Consider the following 18,989-nt stretch of genomic DNA (forward strand, 5'->3'; position numbering starts at 1 on the left):
AGCATGCATTAAAAACAAATCAGTGTGCTGCTCTGATCCTCACCAATGTCTGTCTTTTATAATACAATTAGAAAACTTAGTGCAAACTTGAAAAAGTGCAAAACAGTTGCATTCATTTCTTAGGCAAGATTTGTCTTTCTGTGCGTCTGTGTGTTTCGTTGTTTCATAGTGCCTTCTTAAGTTATATTCTTTCATAACAGACACGCTGTCTCCACACACAAGACACACAGGCTTTCCTTTTACTTCAGTGAACATGTATTCTGTCTCCCACCTGTCTTGAAACCGGCCTTGACTCTGACATATGTGCTCTAGACCCTTCAAAATACTGCAACATTCCCTGAATAATAACATTATTATTGCTTACATTTTTTGTTACATGTGGTTGATCACTGTTACGTCATCTTTGATGCCAATTCTCCTGGTTCACTCGGGTGGCGCTAACAGCTAAGCTAATAGAGTCTGCAGATCTGTTTGTTATTCTCTGATTGTTCACTCGGATTTTAGCTTCTTTCCTCCATTTTCACAGTAAACATCAATGCCTTATTTTCCCAATACTAAGAGGACAATTAAAATTAATTACTTCAGATAGTCTAATGTGCTTTTAGGCTGTATATTTTTAACTCCAACATTTGCAGATAAAAGGGGATGGTTCTTCTAATTTGTGTCCACCCTATTCCTGCAGCTTGCACGTTATTTGGTTTTAAAGAACATTTTGTGACTTTTCTGGATACACTGTTGTAACAGTAAACAGGCCACACAAATAGATGGAGGCAGATGAGATTGAGATGAAGGCAGATATTTGATGTTTTACCGGATTGACTGATTGTGGCAGTTTGAGTCTGTGACTATAATTAAGTGACACACTTTTCACAGTGTTCCCACCATCTCATTGTGGACTGAAGTTCAGGTTGCATAAAAGCAGAACACGCACCATTCTCCCTATCAGATCATCAAAATGATTCCCGAAGCTGTTATTTTAATTAAAATAACAGCTATAGCTAAAGATAACAGCTATTTAAAAACACAATATCAGTTTTATAGTGTTAATTGGAAATGTACAAAGGCAAAATAACATTGAATGCTCATGAGATGTTCTTGGTTAAGTTTGTGAATCACCGTCATAATTAGATTCATACCTTCCTGGATCTGATACAATTAGCTTCTGGTAGCTGGCGAAACCAACACGCATCTCACATTCTCACATCAACACATTCATCAGAAAGCATCAGGAGTGTTGGTGTCCAGTTGAAAACTAAGAGAGACGTTTGTCTGATGAGACATTGCACTGGCTATCTTTATCTCTAACCATAAGCAGAGACAATCACACGCAGAAGCTCACAGGCAGTTTGCTCTCAAATTGTTTTGGGCACCTGTCATCCTCTATTATAATTAGCAAGTGGACGTCTAAATAATTGCCATCAGGCTGTGTCTGCTGTATCAGTGTTGGTAGCCAGAGTCCCATCTCGTGCATCTAGTTCTACAATTATATAAAGGGCCGATGTGCCTTCACAAAGCAGTGTCCTCAGTGAAGTCTTAAGCTGCGTCTTCAGTCCGTAACAACGTCTTGAGCGCTGGAAATAATTAACTGACACAAGAGAGATTGGTGTTGGCTTTGCCTTTTGTTTTGTCCACACTTGTTCCTGACGCACACACACGCTTACAAACACAAGCTGCACACACTTACAGGCAGCTTTTGATCATAATTGTGACACTGCCAGGAGAGAAGGAGGTAACATGCTCGTCCCAGTGGGGATTGAGCATGGTTGTAAAAGTAAATGAGGCAGAGGGAACTGTCTAGAGATGCAGTATGAAAAAATAAGAGCTGCTCCTTTAAGTAATTAAAAAAAAACCCAGTTAATTTGAAGCCCTTGTGTAATTTGAAAACAACTGTCCATACATTATAAATATCATGAGTCAAGAGTAACAGTATTATACAGTTTAGTATTCTCACTGAAAGGCATAACTTAGTAAAGCATGGCCCAAAGTTATGCATCATTGATGTAGAAAGTGGTCACGAATGCAGTATACAGAAGCATGTGCATCCCATAAAATATCCAGTGCTGCTCGTTGTGTTTTGGAGACTTGTGTGCCGGGTGTAGTGCATGCAGGTGCAGTGCCATCATCCTCTCATAATGTGTGTTTGTGAGTGAGTGTCAGAACCAAGCATGCTGCTATAAAGAGCTTTGCTCCAGGGCCAGTGAGAGCTATCCCACAGTGCACCGCCATGAAGCCGTAGCGTGACAACTTGACTCTCACTTGTCATTCTCTCCTCTGCTGCCCCCCCCACCCCCGCGATTAGACTGATGCAGGGAGAAAATGCATCACAGGACCACACGCATACGCTGTCAATATGTATGTATGTGTACTGTATAAGGCGCATTGTCTCCACTAACCCCCCTCCTTCAGGGGCATTGAAGCTGGCGGAAGTCACTGCTGCTCAGCAGCGTCCTCACTGGGCCGACAGTGGCGCTGCACAGTCAGTGATGTTCAGTTTAGTCCAACAACAGGTGCTGCCTCTCCAAAGCAGCCACTTTCCACAAAAAAAAACATCTTCCAGGCTTCATAATGCCTCTCGGTGCACTCACATACACATATACACACACCCAAATATCCTCACCCTTCCCCCTCACTCTCTGCTGCGCTCATGTGCTTCCTTTGTTGTTATCTCACTGCACAGTTGTGTCTATGTGTCAACATGTCCACGTTTGTGTGTGTGTGTGTGTGTGTGTGTGTTAGTGCATGTTTGTCTTTCTCTTTCACCTTTTACTTCTGTAATTGGTCTGACATGTTATGAAAAGCCTCCATTTTGGGAGGGCACATAGGCTTAGAGTACAGCAGTGTCTGCAGAAATCACAGTTTTTTTCTGAGGGGCTCTTCTTCTGATAGTGTTGCCCTTAAGTCAGATGTGGTGCAAATGAGGAATGGAAAAAGGGAAATTGTACTAAATTAAATTTCCTCAAAGTCAGAGAAACACCCACCTAATGTGAATAGGAGTAGAATTACCATTTCATGTATTTTATGTCCAATCAAACCCAAACTGGTGCTGGTGCTCTGCAATAAAAGAAGAAGCAATTTCACAGAAGAAGAAGATGTCCCAACAAATCCAGGCCGGTACATTTTTGGTCTGACGAGACTGAAGCAATACTCTCAGCTCAAAGAAGTTCACATTTTAAAGTTCAAGGAATTGCGCTTGACATGCTACCAACTCACCACCAGCTGAAGTTATTCAGGTGTGTGGCGTAATAGGTCAACTGGAAACTGTTTAATACTGAGCTAAGCTAAAAGGGAATATGTTGCCACCTATTGAATCGGAGGCAAAGTTCATTCAATATATTGATTCCCCTCTGGCACTTGTATACTGGGACAAGGACAGTAGTTTAATTACATGTCGTAGCTGAGTTACAACTGCATCTTGACTCAACTGTTCATGGAAACGCACTGTGTGACTGAACTGCACAGCAGAGTGTTAGGGTAGTTGCAGCTATTGTCCCAGCCTTTTCTGTCTGCTCCAGTTTCTTTGGTGCCTGCTCAGCAAGCACTCTCCATGGTGCTGACTTAGATGGGGTAAACTGGTGCTGTCCGTGGTGCTATCATCACAGGTCCTATTTCAGTTGGTGCCTGCTGAGCTACAGCTTGACTGTATTTGCTTTTGTCGGCTCTGTCCTTTGTGCTGCCTCATCTGTTTCTCACAGAGCGCGTGCCATCCGCAGTGCTAACGCTGCTGGTTTGGGCCATGATGCAGGTTGAGCTGCCCAGTAACCACTTAGTGCAACTCCAGCCAATGTCTGCCACATATTCTAAAACAGTTAACTGCCACTTTGGATCCATTCTCACAATCCCTAGGAGCGACCTTATTCAAAACCTGCTCATATCCTGCTAGTTAAATGTGTATCCGTAACCAGATTTGTCATCACATGAGCTTATGGGATGTAGCTTCATGCAGGCACAGTGAGGTTTTTTTTCTTCCCCATTTTGTAATTTAGTGACTCAGTGCAAGGGAGGAGTGTCACTGGGAGTCCAGCAGCACACTGCAATTTAGATTGGCCACATTGTGTGCTATCCTCCACTTGTCTGATGTTAATATAGTGGCATGTGTGTTTTCTGTAAATGGTTGAGGTGCAGTGAAAACTTTTTCTGAAGTCACACAATATTCTTTGATGAATAGTTTTTCCTTTTGCTTTTGACCTCTAACCAGGTACCAACTATTTTCCTGTGGTTGTCTTTGTTAGGTAAACTGACGTCCATCTCTGTTTTGAGACAGTGCTGGAAAACCTAATGCAAAGTATATCCAAAAACCATGACCTTTAGAGAATATCCTGTATCTTTTCTGTAGATTCAAGCTGTCAAACTATTAAAGTAAACTTGAGTCTTCCATATGTCAAGCATCTGACCATCTGAAGTTCTACTGGTGCAGTCCAGGGTGTTATTGTTGTCGTTCTACTTGTTTAGATGCTGCTGTTTTAGTATAAACACATGAGCTGTGTGCATATGGGCACCAATAACCATAAATAAGTTCCTGCTCCATTTGGGACACTTTTACTTTAAAAGTACTTTAAAGAAGGGGATTGTCTAGCCAAACTTTAACAGTTGTATACTGTAGCATTTATAACACATATTACACACAGAACCTAATGACTTCCATCATCAATTCAGTCATGAATCTGTACACACATTTCATGTTCTTTTCCAGGAGGAGCTAAGTGGCCACCCGAGAACCTGCCTCATGACAAACAACTATGATAAAATAAAGTTTTTCAATCAATTTAGACATTTAATAAATATCAATTATTGAAATGTGCAAATGTTCAGCACAAACCTACAATAAAGTGCAAATTAATTAAACTTGGTTAGATTTTAATTATTTTCTAAAACTAATAAAGTTGCATGGACGATAGCCATAGAGTAATACTGTTAAAGTAAAACTTTCATTTTTTGAGTCTGTTTTTCTTCCTTTTGTTCATCTAATGCAATCACATCCCTACACGCACAGTAAAGAGTAATAATCACTCTGTACTAATAATGATTGTAGTTTAATACTCTGCATAGCGTCCTTCTGCTGAACTTAAACTAGTTGCTTATTTAACAATCATCTTGTCTCAGAAATGCAGTCTCTCTACAAAAATTACACTCCTACACCTCTAACTCCCACATACAGAGTCTTCAATGTGTCCCTCAGTTCACATTGGGGTGACCAGGGAGCTTTTCTAAGCCAATGCATCTCAGCACTCAACAAATGAATTGGCATGTTTGGCAGCGGAGCTTCAGTGTGTAAGAGAGCACAGGGATTGGTGCTCTGGCAGGTTTGCAAAACCTTGGCAAGGGCCGATGTTAATTAAAGGCTCTGTTCAGCACTTTTAAAATTAGATGTGAAATGTTAAGCAGGATGGGTTTGGCCATTAACGCAGTGCGCAGCGAGACCCCTGACCCCGGCTGAGGGTAACGTGTCCTTGAGACATAATTGTGCTCACCTCAAGTGCTAGTTCAATGGAGCAAGCAATGCAGAGTCGAGAGGGGAGCGGAATGAAAGGGTCTAGAGCTTTCTTTTGCTATAGAATGTTTTACACTTTCCTTCTTCTTACATTAAGCAGTTGCCTCTCACCCTCTCTCCCTTATCACCCTTATTTGTGCATTTTGATAGCCACAGGAGGGTTGTATTGGATTGCACCAATTCAAGAGATACACCAAATCGGCCCATTTTCACTCATGTTGGAAGTGTGGTTTGAATAACTGCCAGCTTCTGTCTCTTGTGTTGTCTGAAATAGATTTTTTTTTCTTTCCCAGCTCCTGAAGCTAACCATGTTTGGCAATGTACCAAGATGATCCCAGATAAAGATATTTTATGAGATGGTGCAGACGAGTGCTCTCCAGTGTGCAGCCCCAGTTATGTCGAGAGCTCACTTTTGTCTGTTTGTACTTGTCCATCATACATTTACTCTAATTCCTTGCATTTATTTCACATGACTTGAGTACAAACATTAGATGTTTATTCTTTTATAACGACTCAGACAGACTTTTGACAGTCGTGATCTTGACGTCGACAGTTAGGGAAGCAAAAATAACAAAAAATAAAACAGACTAAAGGAAACAAAAGAACTATAAAGTTGTCAAAATGTTCATGTCTTTATGCATGTAATGGATAAATAAACTGTCGTTACCAGACCCTGGTTGTTCCTACAAGCAGCTGCGCCTACTGAGCTCCTTCCTTCAGCAATGGTGATTGTCAGTTGCAAAGCATGTTGATTTGTACATGAGAGTTGCATGCCGCCTGCTATTACAGTAGGTTGCAAAATGACAGAGTAACCCCGGAAGGGGACCAAGTCATGAGCAGAAGTAGGTCAGCTCCAAGGCTTTTGTTACATCATACATATTCATAAACAGCACCCAGTTGTTGCAGAGTGCACTCACACACCACATTCACAGAGTGTTTATTTTGCTCATTGTGCCCCCATCTCCTTTTAAATGTTAAGTTGTGATTAAGCATTATCACGGTAATATGAGCAGTTGACTTTGGCTGCTGCATTTCCATGTGTTTTACTCTATTACACAAATTGAATACTATTATCACATTAACACCTTACAAATAAATAAGTCATGTGTTTCATTTTCCTTTTTAAAATACCATATTTAGATTACACATTAAGATATAAAATGAGAAGATAAGAGAAGATATTTTGATAATTTTTGATTTTGACAGAGATAATCTTTTTGCTTAGCGTGAAATGAGAAGGTTTAGCATACTAATGAAGCATAAGGAGTAGAAAAGGGTCTTATGTCTGACAATTAGTTCGAGCAGTGACACAACTGGTTCCCTGGCTACTTTGAATTGATGACAAGACTCCCAAGAAGTTACTGCTCCAGCCCCATTAATTATCTAGCACATGACACCCAACCAAAATGTGATATTTTTCCTCTTAGATTTGGGTTAAAATTAGAATAATCTTCGAGGTGGTGCACTTCAGTGGGGTTTGATGCTCCCAAAAAGAGGTTAATGTCATTTTAGCACGTGACTGAGGTTCTGTCAAATACCCTGGAGCAAGGATCATCTTTGTTCATTGTACAACTAGTGTAACTCTCATCACAAATGTCATTTTGTTACACCGGTCAGTGGGATCTGCAGTATTTGTATGAGATCCAGGCCAACTGTTTGTCTTTTTGCAGTCTTTATGCTAAGATAAGCTTATCAGCTGCCTTTGTAGTTTCAGTATGAGAATGTTCTTTTTCATGTCTAACCCTAATATCACAGAACTTGAGTATCTACAGATCCGGTATCAGTCTGATACAGTTTTGTTTTGTTTTCAAAACTTATCTTATCTCTTTTGCTTCTGTTATCTTTTGAAACAAAATAAGTCAACATATTGGATTTTCTGTTTGTCTTTCTCCAAAATCCAATCCAGCAATATGGAACAGTATCAAACAAATAATTATAATGAGTATTGCATCGGCTCAACCCAAGTATTTTTCTTGCAAGTCCTAAATATTAGAACCAGTTTTAGCCAAGGAAATTGATTGAGCTCCTTACTTTTTTAAATAATCAAGCATTACGATTGTGTAAGTTGCCCATCACAGTCTGCTCGGACTTCAAGATGACTTCTCAAAAGATTTTATTGATTAATTAATTGTTCCAGTGACAAAACCCACACTCTTGCATGTTGATCAGTGTTATTTGCAACCAGTGAAGCCTAAATTATTGATCTTATCAATCAAACTAATGCAAGGGGATTATAGTATATAATCCTAGCAGCTAAAACACTACAACTGGACCCTTTTGATCATTCTGAAGATCATGTCACATGGTGTGTGGTCCTTGTCATGCCATGTGCAGCATTGGCTTATATAATGATATAATAGCAGTGCAGTGGATGGACCCATTACTAAATTCAGTCTCTGCTAAATGAATGGACGCGCTTGTCCTTCAACCACAGTAGATAAAAGAAGAGTGTGGGAGAATAAATACAAACTGAGTCAGTCACACGGCTATGAATTGCACTGATAGTTCAAAACATGATGCTATTTCTGCCAGCTACTGTTATTCACTCACCTCTAATACAATCAGACACTCCAACACAGCGATTATGCAGGGGGCAAGATTGACCTCTTCTCAACTCCCACTAGCCTGTGCTATAGACTCAGAGTCTTCTGTGAGATTTAACAGATCAAGAGAGAAACATGAGGAAAAAGAAATGCTTAACTTCTGCTTCTGGTAATTGAAAACACAGCTTTTATTATTAAAATGCCATATTTTAATGTCTTTATTAGCTCTGTTAAGTTTATCTTTCATAAAGTAGCTTATTTTAGAAAGAGGAGTAATTTGCACCTCTAGGCTGTAATGTTTGGTGACAGCAGGTGGCTGTTAATGCTATCGCCAACCTTGTTGACACTATCTGAAAGGCGTCTTGTTCACTGTTATAGCCTACCATAAACATTTCATTACAGAATCCCTCAACCTATATTTTAGCCCTCCCCCACTCTCTTTTCTGCAGTAACATCAAGTTTGTCAGTCAACAAGGAAAAAGGAGAAAATGGAAGCAGTGAGAGTGGGGTTGGGGTGACAGGAACACTCTGAGGAGCTCATGCTGAACAAACTGAAGGCGAGGAGAACGTTAAAGTCAAAATAAAAAGAGAGAAGGGGATGATGGATGGCGTGAATAAAAGAAGTTAAGAGTGAGAGTGAATAGAACATGGAAGCTTAAACACTCTGTCGATCTTTATTTCATAAAGCAGTCTTTTGCAGGCAACAAAGCAAACTCCTACATGTGCCTGGTAGTTTGACATAATCATACTGAAGGTGTGTGTGGCTTATGAGAGAGTGAGGTTCAAGGGTGTCCTCACTGCATTGCCTTTGTTTTGTTAAGCATGGCTGCTGCACTGACAGCCAGGCTTCTTTTCTTAGAGCTGCAGAGAAATTACATTTCCTATTGATCCATTTGCACATAAACGGAGCATCTGTGCTCTCCAGTTTAAGGTATGTATGCACAGGAGATTTTCAACAAAAGTGTGGCACATACAGTACTACACAGTGCATTCTTCCCTTTCTATTTTTGTCCATTGCCTCTGTGATTTAACAGACCTCTTGATAGCATGTAGTGCTAAAAGGGAAATACAGTACAGCAATGTCATCCCCTGGTCAGTTCTGCTTCAACATAAAGTCATGTGCCCTACTTTTTCCACGTGAATGCCCCCAAAATGCAGAGACAACCATTTATCTAATTATTGAAGTGATCCATGATGCTATTTGGTTTTAACTCACACACACACATACACATAGCATATACAAAACAGGCTCTTACAATTAATTTATCCTTGTTCTGATTGTGAAGCCATGACATTCATTGACCGTACAGCCACTCATCAGACCATAAGCATGAGGTCTTTTTGGCACACTGTACGTCGGCCTCAGGTTATCTCGGCCTGACTGGTGCTGCAGAGACCGTCCAGGAGGCTTTACTCGCCCTGTGCTCACTGCTCTGGGTAATTCTGTACGCATGGCTGCTCTACCCGAATCTTCCTCCTCCTTCCTTCCTCAAGCTCCCGCCTCACCATCACCACTCTCTCCATATCTGACCGGGCTGCTGCAAGGGGTCAAATGTCATCCACTTGGGATTCCATGTCTCCTTTTGTCATTGGCGAGCCTGATGGTGTGTGCGTGTGCGTGCGTGAGTGTGAGTGTGAGAGAGAGAGCGAGAGAGAGAGAGAGAGAAATAGGGCATGAGAGGGAAACTGATAGTATGTAAGAGAGGGCAGGAGAGAATATTGTTGCGTGCAATTTTTCTGAGGGAGTGAGAAAGAATTAGAGGTGGGTTGGGGACAGATCTTCCCATCTTTCTGCTATAAAAATAGCCATTACAGCATGGAAAATCACAGCTTGCCTCTTGGACACACCACATCTGTACTAGGTTCGGCAAGAAATAGGTGCCGAGGGAATTACTGTGTGTGGGGGGGTATCTTTATGGGCAACCAGCTGAGACCACATGCAAAGAACAGGCTAATTGGTATTCAGGCCAGGGCTATGACAGCTTCCCACACAGTCCTTACCACATACGCAGTCCTCTGTGTTGCCACGGTGGCAGGCCCCGACGAGAATTTCCTCAACGACGGAGACAAACCTGTTAACTGCTAGAAAACCCAATAAATCCCTAGGTCCGTCTGCCTTAGACAGTGAAACAGTGGAAGTCTTTTCATCCTCTCAATTCCTCTGTTTGCTGCCTTAATTTTTTACCTCCAGGTCTCTGACCCCTTTTTCAGGTTTAATTCTGCTGTGGTGTCGGTCACTTTTTAAAATGTGATAAGTGACAAATGATAATAGCACCCCATTCCCACTGGTCAAAAAACCCTCTAAAGCCAGATTTAATTTGGGTTTTTGGGTCCAATCAACATTATTAGGAACACAAGATCCTAATGCGCACGCTAATTTATCCTTCATCTGTTTCATTTTTGGCACCGATGCCACTTCTGGCATTATTTTCTTCACAACACTAAGATGCACATTCCGGCAGTTAACATTACCATTAGTCAATAATGTTTAAAGTGAACTGTACCTTTTAAAAAAACATAGACTTGGCCCTTTTAGTTTGAACTAGGGACCAAAGTAAAATATACATACATGTGTTTATGACTTAAAAGAATAATAATAAAAAAAACAAAACAAGACATTTGAGAAAATCATCATTTCCAGGTTTGACGAACACCAATCAACATTTATTAAGGTTTTTTGATAATTTATGGACCAAGCGATTAATCGAGAAAATAATCGATTATGAAAATAATTGTTAGTTGCAGCTCTAGAAGTATGACATCATAAACACACTTCATCACTGTGGTCACCTGTGCTCCCTCTGAAGTCTTTTCTCTCACCGTATCGGTTAAAGCAATTATCAGTGTTAAGAAATGAAAAAAGGCTGCGGGTGTTTTGAATGTTACCAATTTTCTGTTTACTTGCAGACTCCTCTCGCACACACATTACACATAAATGCCTATTTTAAGAGCCCACTGTTTGGCAACACGCAGCTTCTGAGATGCTGCAATGCTGTATTGTTAATTTGTCTGACCTTTTGTTTTGTCTAGCTGCAAAGTGGGAGGCTACCAATCTGAAGAAAGTAGAAGAAGCCTATGATACAGTCAACATGGAAATAAGGTAAGGGGAAAATAACAAAGAAATAGAAGCACAGGTTAGCTATAACTATGGATAAAACCTCACTGTCTTACTTTTTGGTGACTGTGTTTCTTACTCACGTTGTTGTAAGCAGGATGGCATGGTATGTAATCAGGCCTTGAAATAGACTCCATCCGTCTGTGCTAATGTCGAGAGGAAAGCTGCACAGTAATGAATTCACACTGTGGTACATAAGGCTAATTTTAACTGAGGAAAACAAATGCAATTGATTGCCTTCTGTGCTCTGGTGGTTAAGACTGTTAACTTTTTTTGAACAAGATGAGACTTGCTCGTCTTGCCTGTGAACCATTCAAACACGTTAAACCTATAAACATAGACATGGCATGAATTAGTTTGGACAAGCATAAATTAGTTTGTATAGAAAAATGATCTAACAATGTAGCTCCATGTTTGTGTATGCATCCAGAAAATATTACATCCCCAATACTTTTTAATTGGTAATATTGCATTTTGCATTGTTATATTGCATGAGCAGGGTCATACTTTGCGTCCTCATGTGTGTGCAGAGGTCAGCGATGGTCTGCATGATGAATCTATTGTTAGCCACCCATTTCTGCATTAGACCCTAAATTGACGAACTACGCAAACCTCCAGTTTGATTCTGTGGACCTTAGGCGCCGACTGCGGTAGCTTTTCTGTTGGTAGCACATGTTATGGTGAAAAGAGACAATGAAAAATATGATAACCATGGAAATTTGCCTGAAGTTAAATTATGAAGTGTGCTGGTACCTACATATGTAAAACCCTGCACTTCGCTGCCGTGCACCCTTGTTAATGTGCGAACAGAACCGTGGGCATGCGTGCTGATGAAGAATGTGCTATGTATGACCATGCCCCAACATTACTGTCACACTCCATGCTTACATGCTTACAGCAGCTAAAAGGGTGGAAAAGGTCTGAGCAGGTTTGGCTGTGAATCCCTGATACATGCTTTCTGTCCTTCTCAAATTCACAGCGCTCTGAGCCAGCCAGCAATAGCTGATAAGTAGCTACTGTGGCCCTCAGGCCTGCAAACTGTTCATTACAGTAGGGAGAGAGGAGAGGCGACCATAGAGATGGCAGTTACCAAAAGGTCACGATTTTCCCTCAACAAATGTCAGCACGAGGGAGAAAAGAGGGAAAATGATCTGGCGTGACTTCAGTTGCTCTATTTCTTCTTTGTCCACCTTTCTTAGATAGCTCCTAGTCAAATTACTCACTTTTACTCATGAGTTGGAGGACTAGATATGTTATATGTTGTCTTCCCTCTTGGTCTCTTCGGGCTACGTCCTTCATCAGTGTGTAGATAGTAGTGTGCATGTGCTCTTACGTTTTCATCTTATACATTTAACAATAAATTTAAGTCACATCCCTTTTTATTTCTCTATTGTGCTGCAAAGGGAAAACAAAATGACATTCTCTGCAAATGTTATGACCCCTGCCCTATTTGCACACAGTTAGGCAACCTGCATTTAATTTCTGACCCTGAATCCTCCTCCCACGCTGCCCTACCTTATCAACCTCAAGCGATACAATCACCCTCCCTAAACATTTGTTAACCCCATTAGCAGTTTGGTGTTATGAATATGGAAATAAGGCCTCATGCACCGTCAGAGATGGGGCTCGGTTTCCTTATTTGTGATTAGTGAAGAAAAGCAGGCCTCACCAGCCCATATAATTGGAGACACTGAATAGAAATGAGCTTTAAAGGGCCACCTCATCAACACTATACCCAAAAAGTCAGTCCCAGAATGTGTTAAGGAAAATAAAGCTACAACGTCAGCACAGTTAGGAGTCATCCAGGGGTTGTTCGAGCTGCTTGTCAGTGACTCACAATAACTGTTCCAGATCCAGTACGTTCAAAAACAATTCTCATTCACAAAAAAAGTGCACTTGTGTTGCTGTTCTGCTGATTTTGTGTTAAGGACATAGCTAGATTGTAGGGCTTACTTCCCACATATTCTAAGTATAGTACATCAAATGATTTGCTCAACAACATCTAAAACCTTGTGTGGTGTCATTAATCAGAAAAAGTAAATCCTCATTTAAATTTTCTAATGTGTTGATTATTGTTTCCTCAGTGATCTGCAGAAGAAGCTGGCCATCGACTATGGAACAGATTGGGAGTTTCTGTTTTTGAACAGCCAGTGTTACAAGCTGAAAGTATATGAGTAAGTAGTGATTGACTTTGATTTTTATGGTTGAAAGTTTGGCTGCATTAATATGGAGATAGCTCTGAAACATGTGGTGGCATAGAAAGATGACACTGTTTTGATGAAAATGTAAGACACACACGGACGGGGAAAATACATTTGCATGTTGTTTTTTGTTTTGCTTTTTAACAGTGCAATGTTGAAGCTTTTTGTAGTCCTGTGTTCTTTCAATAATGGAAATCACAGAAGGCAATTACATGCCCACTACCCTTGCTCTGCAGGTAGCCATAAAAGTTACTGGATAGAAAAATAAAACAGTTTTAGAGATCAGAAAATCAATATGTTAACTAGAGCCTGGAATCCATCTTATTTTGAGCCACTGTACTAAAACGAGTGCTATCTGCATTAAATGTGAACCATCTCAGTAAAGAGCCACCATTTAAAGTTGATAATTTGTGAGCTGCAAGTCACCCTGGAGAAGCCAAGCAGCTAAATCAACTAAATTTAATCAAGAGAATGAGCTTCTTTTGCTCTCTCTCATTGCATCCCTATGGCCCCTGCTGGGGTAGAATCTGTTCTCTTTAGGATTGCTTGCCAGCTGGAGCTTTTGAAGCCCGTGGGTGGTTTCAGTTTTGAAAGAATATTATCTGAGATCTGCACTGCAAATACATTCTAGAATCTGGAATCTGTGGTTTTCCCATGCCCTTACACATCAGTGCGATTTATTTGCATAGTTTGTCATTTAGGAGGCAAAATTGATCTGCAGCTCTAGCAATTAAACTGGGAAAAATCTGTCTTTTCACTGTAGATGATTTTGGGTTCTGATGCTGCACGCTGGTTGTGAGAAACTTAAATGGTGTGACGAAGGACTTCTCTGTTGATGTCACTGTTGCAAAGACACGATTGGATAGTGGAAGTGTAGAAATAGGTGTCCACATCAAGATCCTGAAGGGGGTTCAGTGCCCTGTATCAAGTAAGGCACCATAACATGAGGTATTTCTATCAGTTATTGGCTATCAAAGATTATTATTAATAATAATAATAATAATAATAATAATAACATCGGCATTACAAATATTCATATTATATTAATGACTTAACATACATTTCCTTCAGGGCACCACCCTTTGAAAGAGGGGAAAAGATGACCAATTCACTCATTCAGTCTCATGAATTACCAATTTTGATTATGATTAATAACTAACTTAATAATTGATAAATAGCTTGAATTGAAGGATTTGAGTTCTAATGGGATTGAAAATATAAACAACTAAGGGGAAAGCTTTCTCTAGCCTTGATGTCATTTTAAAACAGGGTTCAGACAATGAAGAGCTTCACTGTTGATGTAACGTTCTGTGTGTGATTATATGATGTAGTTTTGCAAACAGTTTAACTTTACCCAAAAATGTGTGTTAATCCAGTTCTTGAATACTGTGTCAAGTTTTTCTATTTCTCTGATTCTCACACCCTCAGCCTTTTGCACTGAAAACCAAACTGTGCTCTGTTAGCTTTTCATTCTTGGCCTCTTGGCATCACACACACTCCATGTTATTTTTCATCCTTCAGATCAGTGAAGAGTACAATATTCTCTAATGTCAGCCCAGTTGAAGGTCCTTTGACCTACCAGCACCCTCTCAGTAATCTACCAGTTCCCCCCTTCCCCCTTTTATTTTTGTGTTCACCTTGAACCATGATCCTGAGAAGACATGACACTGACAGACACATAAAGCAGCGGTTTTCTGTAGCACTCCCTTCCATGCCCTCAAGTAGCAAACTAGCAGAGCTTACAGTTCCTCAGCAGTAATGGAAAAGAAGCACATGCTTCTCTCTCCAGCTTCTTCATCAGTTGAAACCATCTTACATCTATCCTACCCTTCTAAGATCTCTCATGTTTGATTAAATTGCTCCCTCTATATTCTGTCAGCCAATATCGGAAAGAAAATGCCCGGAGCCATAAAAGTTTCCCGAGCTGAAACGCTCACCTATCCTCAATATAACTAATAGCTGTGCATTATTCAAATGAATGAAATTCAGTTGGTGCTGGTGTGGGGCCTGGCAGGAAAAATTTTCCACATTAAATCAGTTGAGGATCATTTGGTGAGACTGACATGTGTAGAGCAGCATGGTATATTAGACGGCCTTAATGGTGCAAGGAAATAGAAATAGCTGATTGCTTTTCAGGAGCTGCACAGGAACAGTGTGTTTGTCCTGTTTACTCTTATATACTGCAGGCCAAACTTGTTCATTTCTAGCCAAAAGTGTCAGCTGAGATTTTTCTTTTTGTCTCGGCAAAGGAGGATCCTCCTCACTGCGTCTCTGAGAGTTACTTCCTTGCCTAGTGATGATATGAATCCCTTCTGAGATTTGGGGCTTGAAGCCTTTTCTTGTTTGTCCGTGGAAATGTGTAATTACTTTGATTTGAAAGGTGGGGGAAAACTGCCTTTTGTTCTTGAACATTTTCAAATGATTAATGTCAAGATGATCCATTTTCATTTAAAAACACATTCAGTCTACCCTGTATGTGTGTCTTCTACCTTACATCTAGAGCCCCAACATGGAGAAGTTTAAAATTGTGATGACTCCAGTTTTGTTTGTTGAAACATTTTAGTGTAAATGGGCAAGAACAGAAACATCTGGAATTGATAATGCAGTTTTCTGATTCACTTCCTGATTGGTTCCCTATCAGTAGTGACTCAACTATCAGCTGTGAACCCACAGCTCTGTTTAACCACACACACAGTCACAGTTTGTTTCACCTTGTCATTGCCTCATAGAAATAGTCTGTACCTGTTCCCCATTGTTGTTTAGGATCAACTTCCTGTAAACAGTGGCATGCACATGAATGGTCAGGCGATATAAACCTTTCTACATTTTAATATGGACAAAGATTTGAAAACTTAGCTCAAACGATTGTTAAATGAAGACCTAGTATTGATGTAGCCTAGACTCTACATTGGTTTCTCTACAGACCATAAAAAAACATGAATAAAAGCTCAGTAGAGGGATGAATTTGGTGCATTATCATTAAATGGCACTTACTACTTTTTTAACCTTTTTTTACACTACATTTAGCAATTGTGCTTCCAAAAAATGCAGCCACCCAATATCCTTGTATTTCCCCTGAAATGGTCTTTAGGGTGCTGCTGGGCTTTTATCACGAGTCGGGAATTTAAAAACGCAGGCCTCTGCCAGTGAATCAGAAATAAGCTTGGCAATTCAGTCAACAGAGCCTGGCACAGCATGAAGGAAGACACCCTATAATGAGTTCTCAGAGGCGGAGTCCTTACCTACAGGAGAGTCTAATATTTCTCCTGTGGATTTGTTGACAGTCCTCAAAGCAACTTAAATCGAAAGGGCCGTGATTTATGCAAGACTGTCAGGTCAGATTGACTCAGCCTCTGCTCTTGTGTCATTAGAAAGTACTGCACTTCAGTGAGTCATGCCCGCCACTGTGGTTCAGCTTTGACAGAGAAGAGAGAAGGATAACGCAGCACAAGTGACACTTCCAACTGTCAGTAGAACATCGCATGGCCTTAACAGAGCACCGGGTTCTACTAGGGAAGAAAGACTCCATCAGGATAGCCTAGAGGGACCTGTTTCAAATTGGATATAAACCACGGGTAGGCGGGTGGCGTGGAGTCCTAGATGTGTCTGCTGACTGCCGTGAGAGTAACATGGAAATGAAGAGCCATATATGTGGTCGATTCCGGCTGTGCCATGAATAATATCTAGTTGCAAATGGGGGTTGACAGGACGATTGGAGTCTGTAGACGGGAAGTTTATTGCTGCCTGTGGATGGCAAGTTTAGTCAGAAATGGAAACATTTTTTACTGAACCTTGTGCTAGTAATAAACCAAGTAAGAGCATCTGCCATGTCAGTGTTTCCAGGAAATGAAGAACTGATTTTAAAAGAAGACATTCCCTTTCAATGTTAATCAATTGGAAATTGATGTAAAAAATACAACTAATAACAGACAAATACACACATATGAAAAGGAAACCTTGTTTGCTTTGGTTTATTAAAGGGACAAAATGGCAAAAGATCTGTTCATCGTAATTGCAATGTTGCTAAACAAGTGTTGTTTATGCAGGTCCTTGCCTCGGAGCGCTTTGTCACAGCCATTGGCTTTCAAATTATGATGGATGTGGCACAGACACTGTTAAATTAAAGCATGAAATTTAACATTACTCTTAATGAGTTGCTCATGCAGTTAATTAACTTCAAAAGGTCATGTTTGGTCATTTGTCAATAACAGTGGGGCAGGAAGATAACATTAATCTGCTTTAAAACAAGTTGTCATGGAAAATCGGATAGTTTTAATACACAAAACATTGTTTTAATATTATGTATTATATATTTTTATATCATATTTTATAGTCTGATTAACAGCAAATGTACTGAAAAGTCAATTTCCAAATACTTTCTGACTTCTCCTCCCTGCTTATAGTTCTTTTGTCCCGAGCTTAGTGATGAACAATGAAGACATGATAATGTACAGCTTGCATGCTTTTCAATCTTTAAATGAGTACTGTACAATATAATTCATATTCAGGAATAAATAGAGTATTTGCTGGGGCAGAGCATTTGTTTTTGCTCAGGGAATTGGAAGTGCCAGCGAATATTTATGGCAGCGAGACTTTAAAATAAACATGACAACAATCGAGATCGATGGCACAGATGAAGACGCTATATCAGGCTCTGACTACACAGATAATACTGCGTCTCATATATACATATATATATATATATATAGAATTTTACATCATTGTAAAAATGTACTGTTTTAAGGATGTAATGTACCATTTTAGGTGTCTTTTAAACTACAGACACCAAAATTTTATCATTTTCATGATTGTAAACAAGACAAAGATAATTGCCTGAAGAGAAGCAAGTTCTGTATGTACCAAAATATTCAGTCCACAGCAGGGGAGTCCATCTGACGTAGCAGGAGTTTCCGTTGGTCGCGAAGACCAGTGGACTGACAGTGAGTGTCAGTGGTGGGGTCTTATCGGTCTTTGTCGTCCAGCCAACTTCATAGCAGGAGAAACTGGCAGTGAGCTGTGGATCTGTGTGTCGTTTGTGCCGACACAGTCTAAAGAGCAGTTCTTGTTTATTTCAGCTTGTCATAGCACACCAAGTTCTCCTGTGTCAAAGTTTAAATGAGGTGATTCAGCGCCAAGTTGTCCTTCCCAGATACATTTTTATTTTTCTTGCTGTTGCAAAGTTATACAACATGTTTCATAACACCACAACGAGCCAGCAAATCATGAGCTGCATTTAGGCTTAATTTCCTCTGAAGGAAGCAAACCATGAGCTGACGAAAGCACCTCAGCGTGGACAAAAGATGATCATACATAGGCTTTTAACCAAATAAAAGTAGTGAGCTCTAAGATTTGTAAATGTCCTATTATTACCATTATTATTACCATGTGTGGTGTTGCTGTGCATTTAAAGTGAGCAAATGGCACTTGTGACCATCTGCATGCAAGAAATAGCGATGCTTTCTCTTACTTTTGGGAACTACAACTATGAGATAATATATCATGAGATATAATGAGATATCATTTAAATGTCATCAGAAACTGGATTTGTGCGGGCAGAAGGAATTAGAAATTCCACCTATATGCTTTTTGTGTAAGAGCAAAATGGTAAGCAACCCATGGCTGGATTATATCCAGATTCATTG

At 40.1% G+C, this 18,989-nt stretch overlaps 1 protein-coding gene across 1 annotated transcript in view; it reads left to right on the forward strand.

Moving 5' to 3' along the window:
* The window catches only part of LOC131455812 (glucosidase 2 subunit beta-like), a 115,555-nt gene that overhangs the window by 67,032 nt on the left and 29,534 nt on the right, over window positions 1-18,989 (forward strand). The window contains exons 11-12 of the mRNA XM_058623618.1: window positions 11,062-11,131; window positions 13,231-13,320. Of these exons, the coding sequence (XP_058479601.1) occupies window positions 11,062-11,131; window positions 13,231-13,320 (160 nt within the window). The remainder of the gene's footprint in view (window positions 1-11,061; window positions 11,132-13,230; window positions 13,321-18,989) is intronic.

Source organism: Solea solea, chromosome 3, assembly GCF_958295425.1.
Source record: "Solea solea chromosome 3, fSolSol10.1, whole genome shotgun sequence".
Classification (NCBI taxonomy): domain Eukaryota; kingdom Metazoa; phylum Chordata; class Actinopteri; order Pleuronectiformes; family Soleidae; genus Solea; species Solea solea.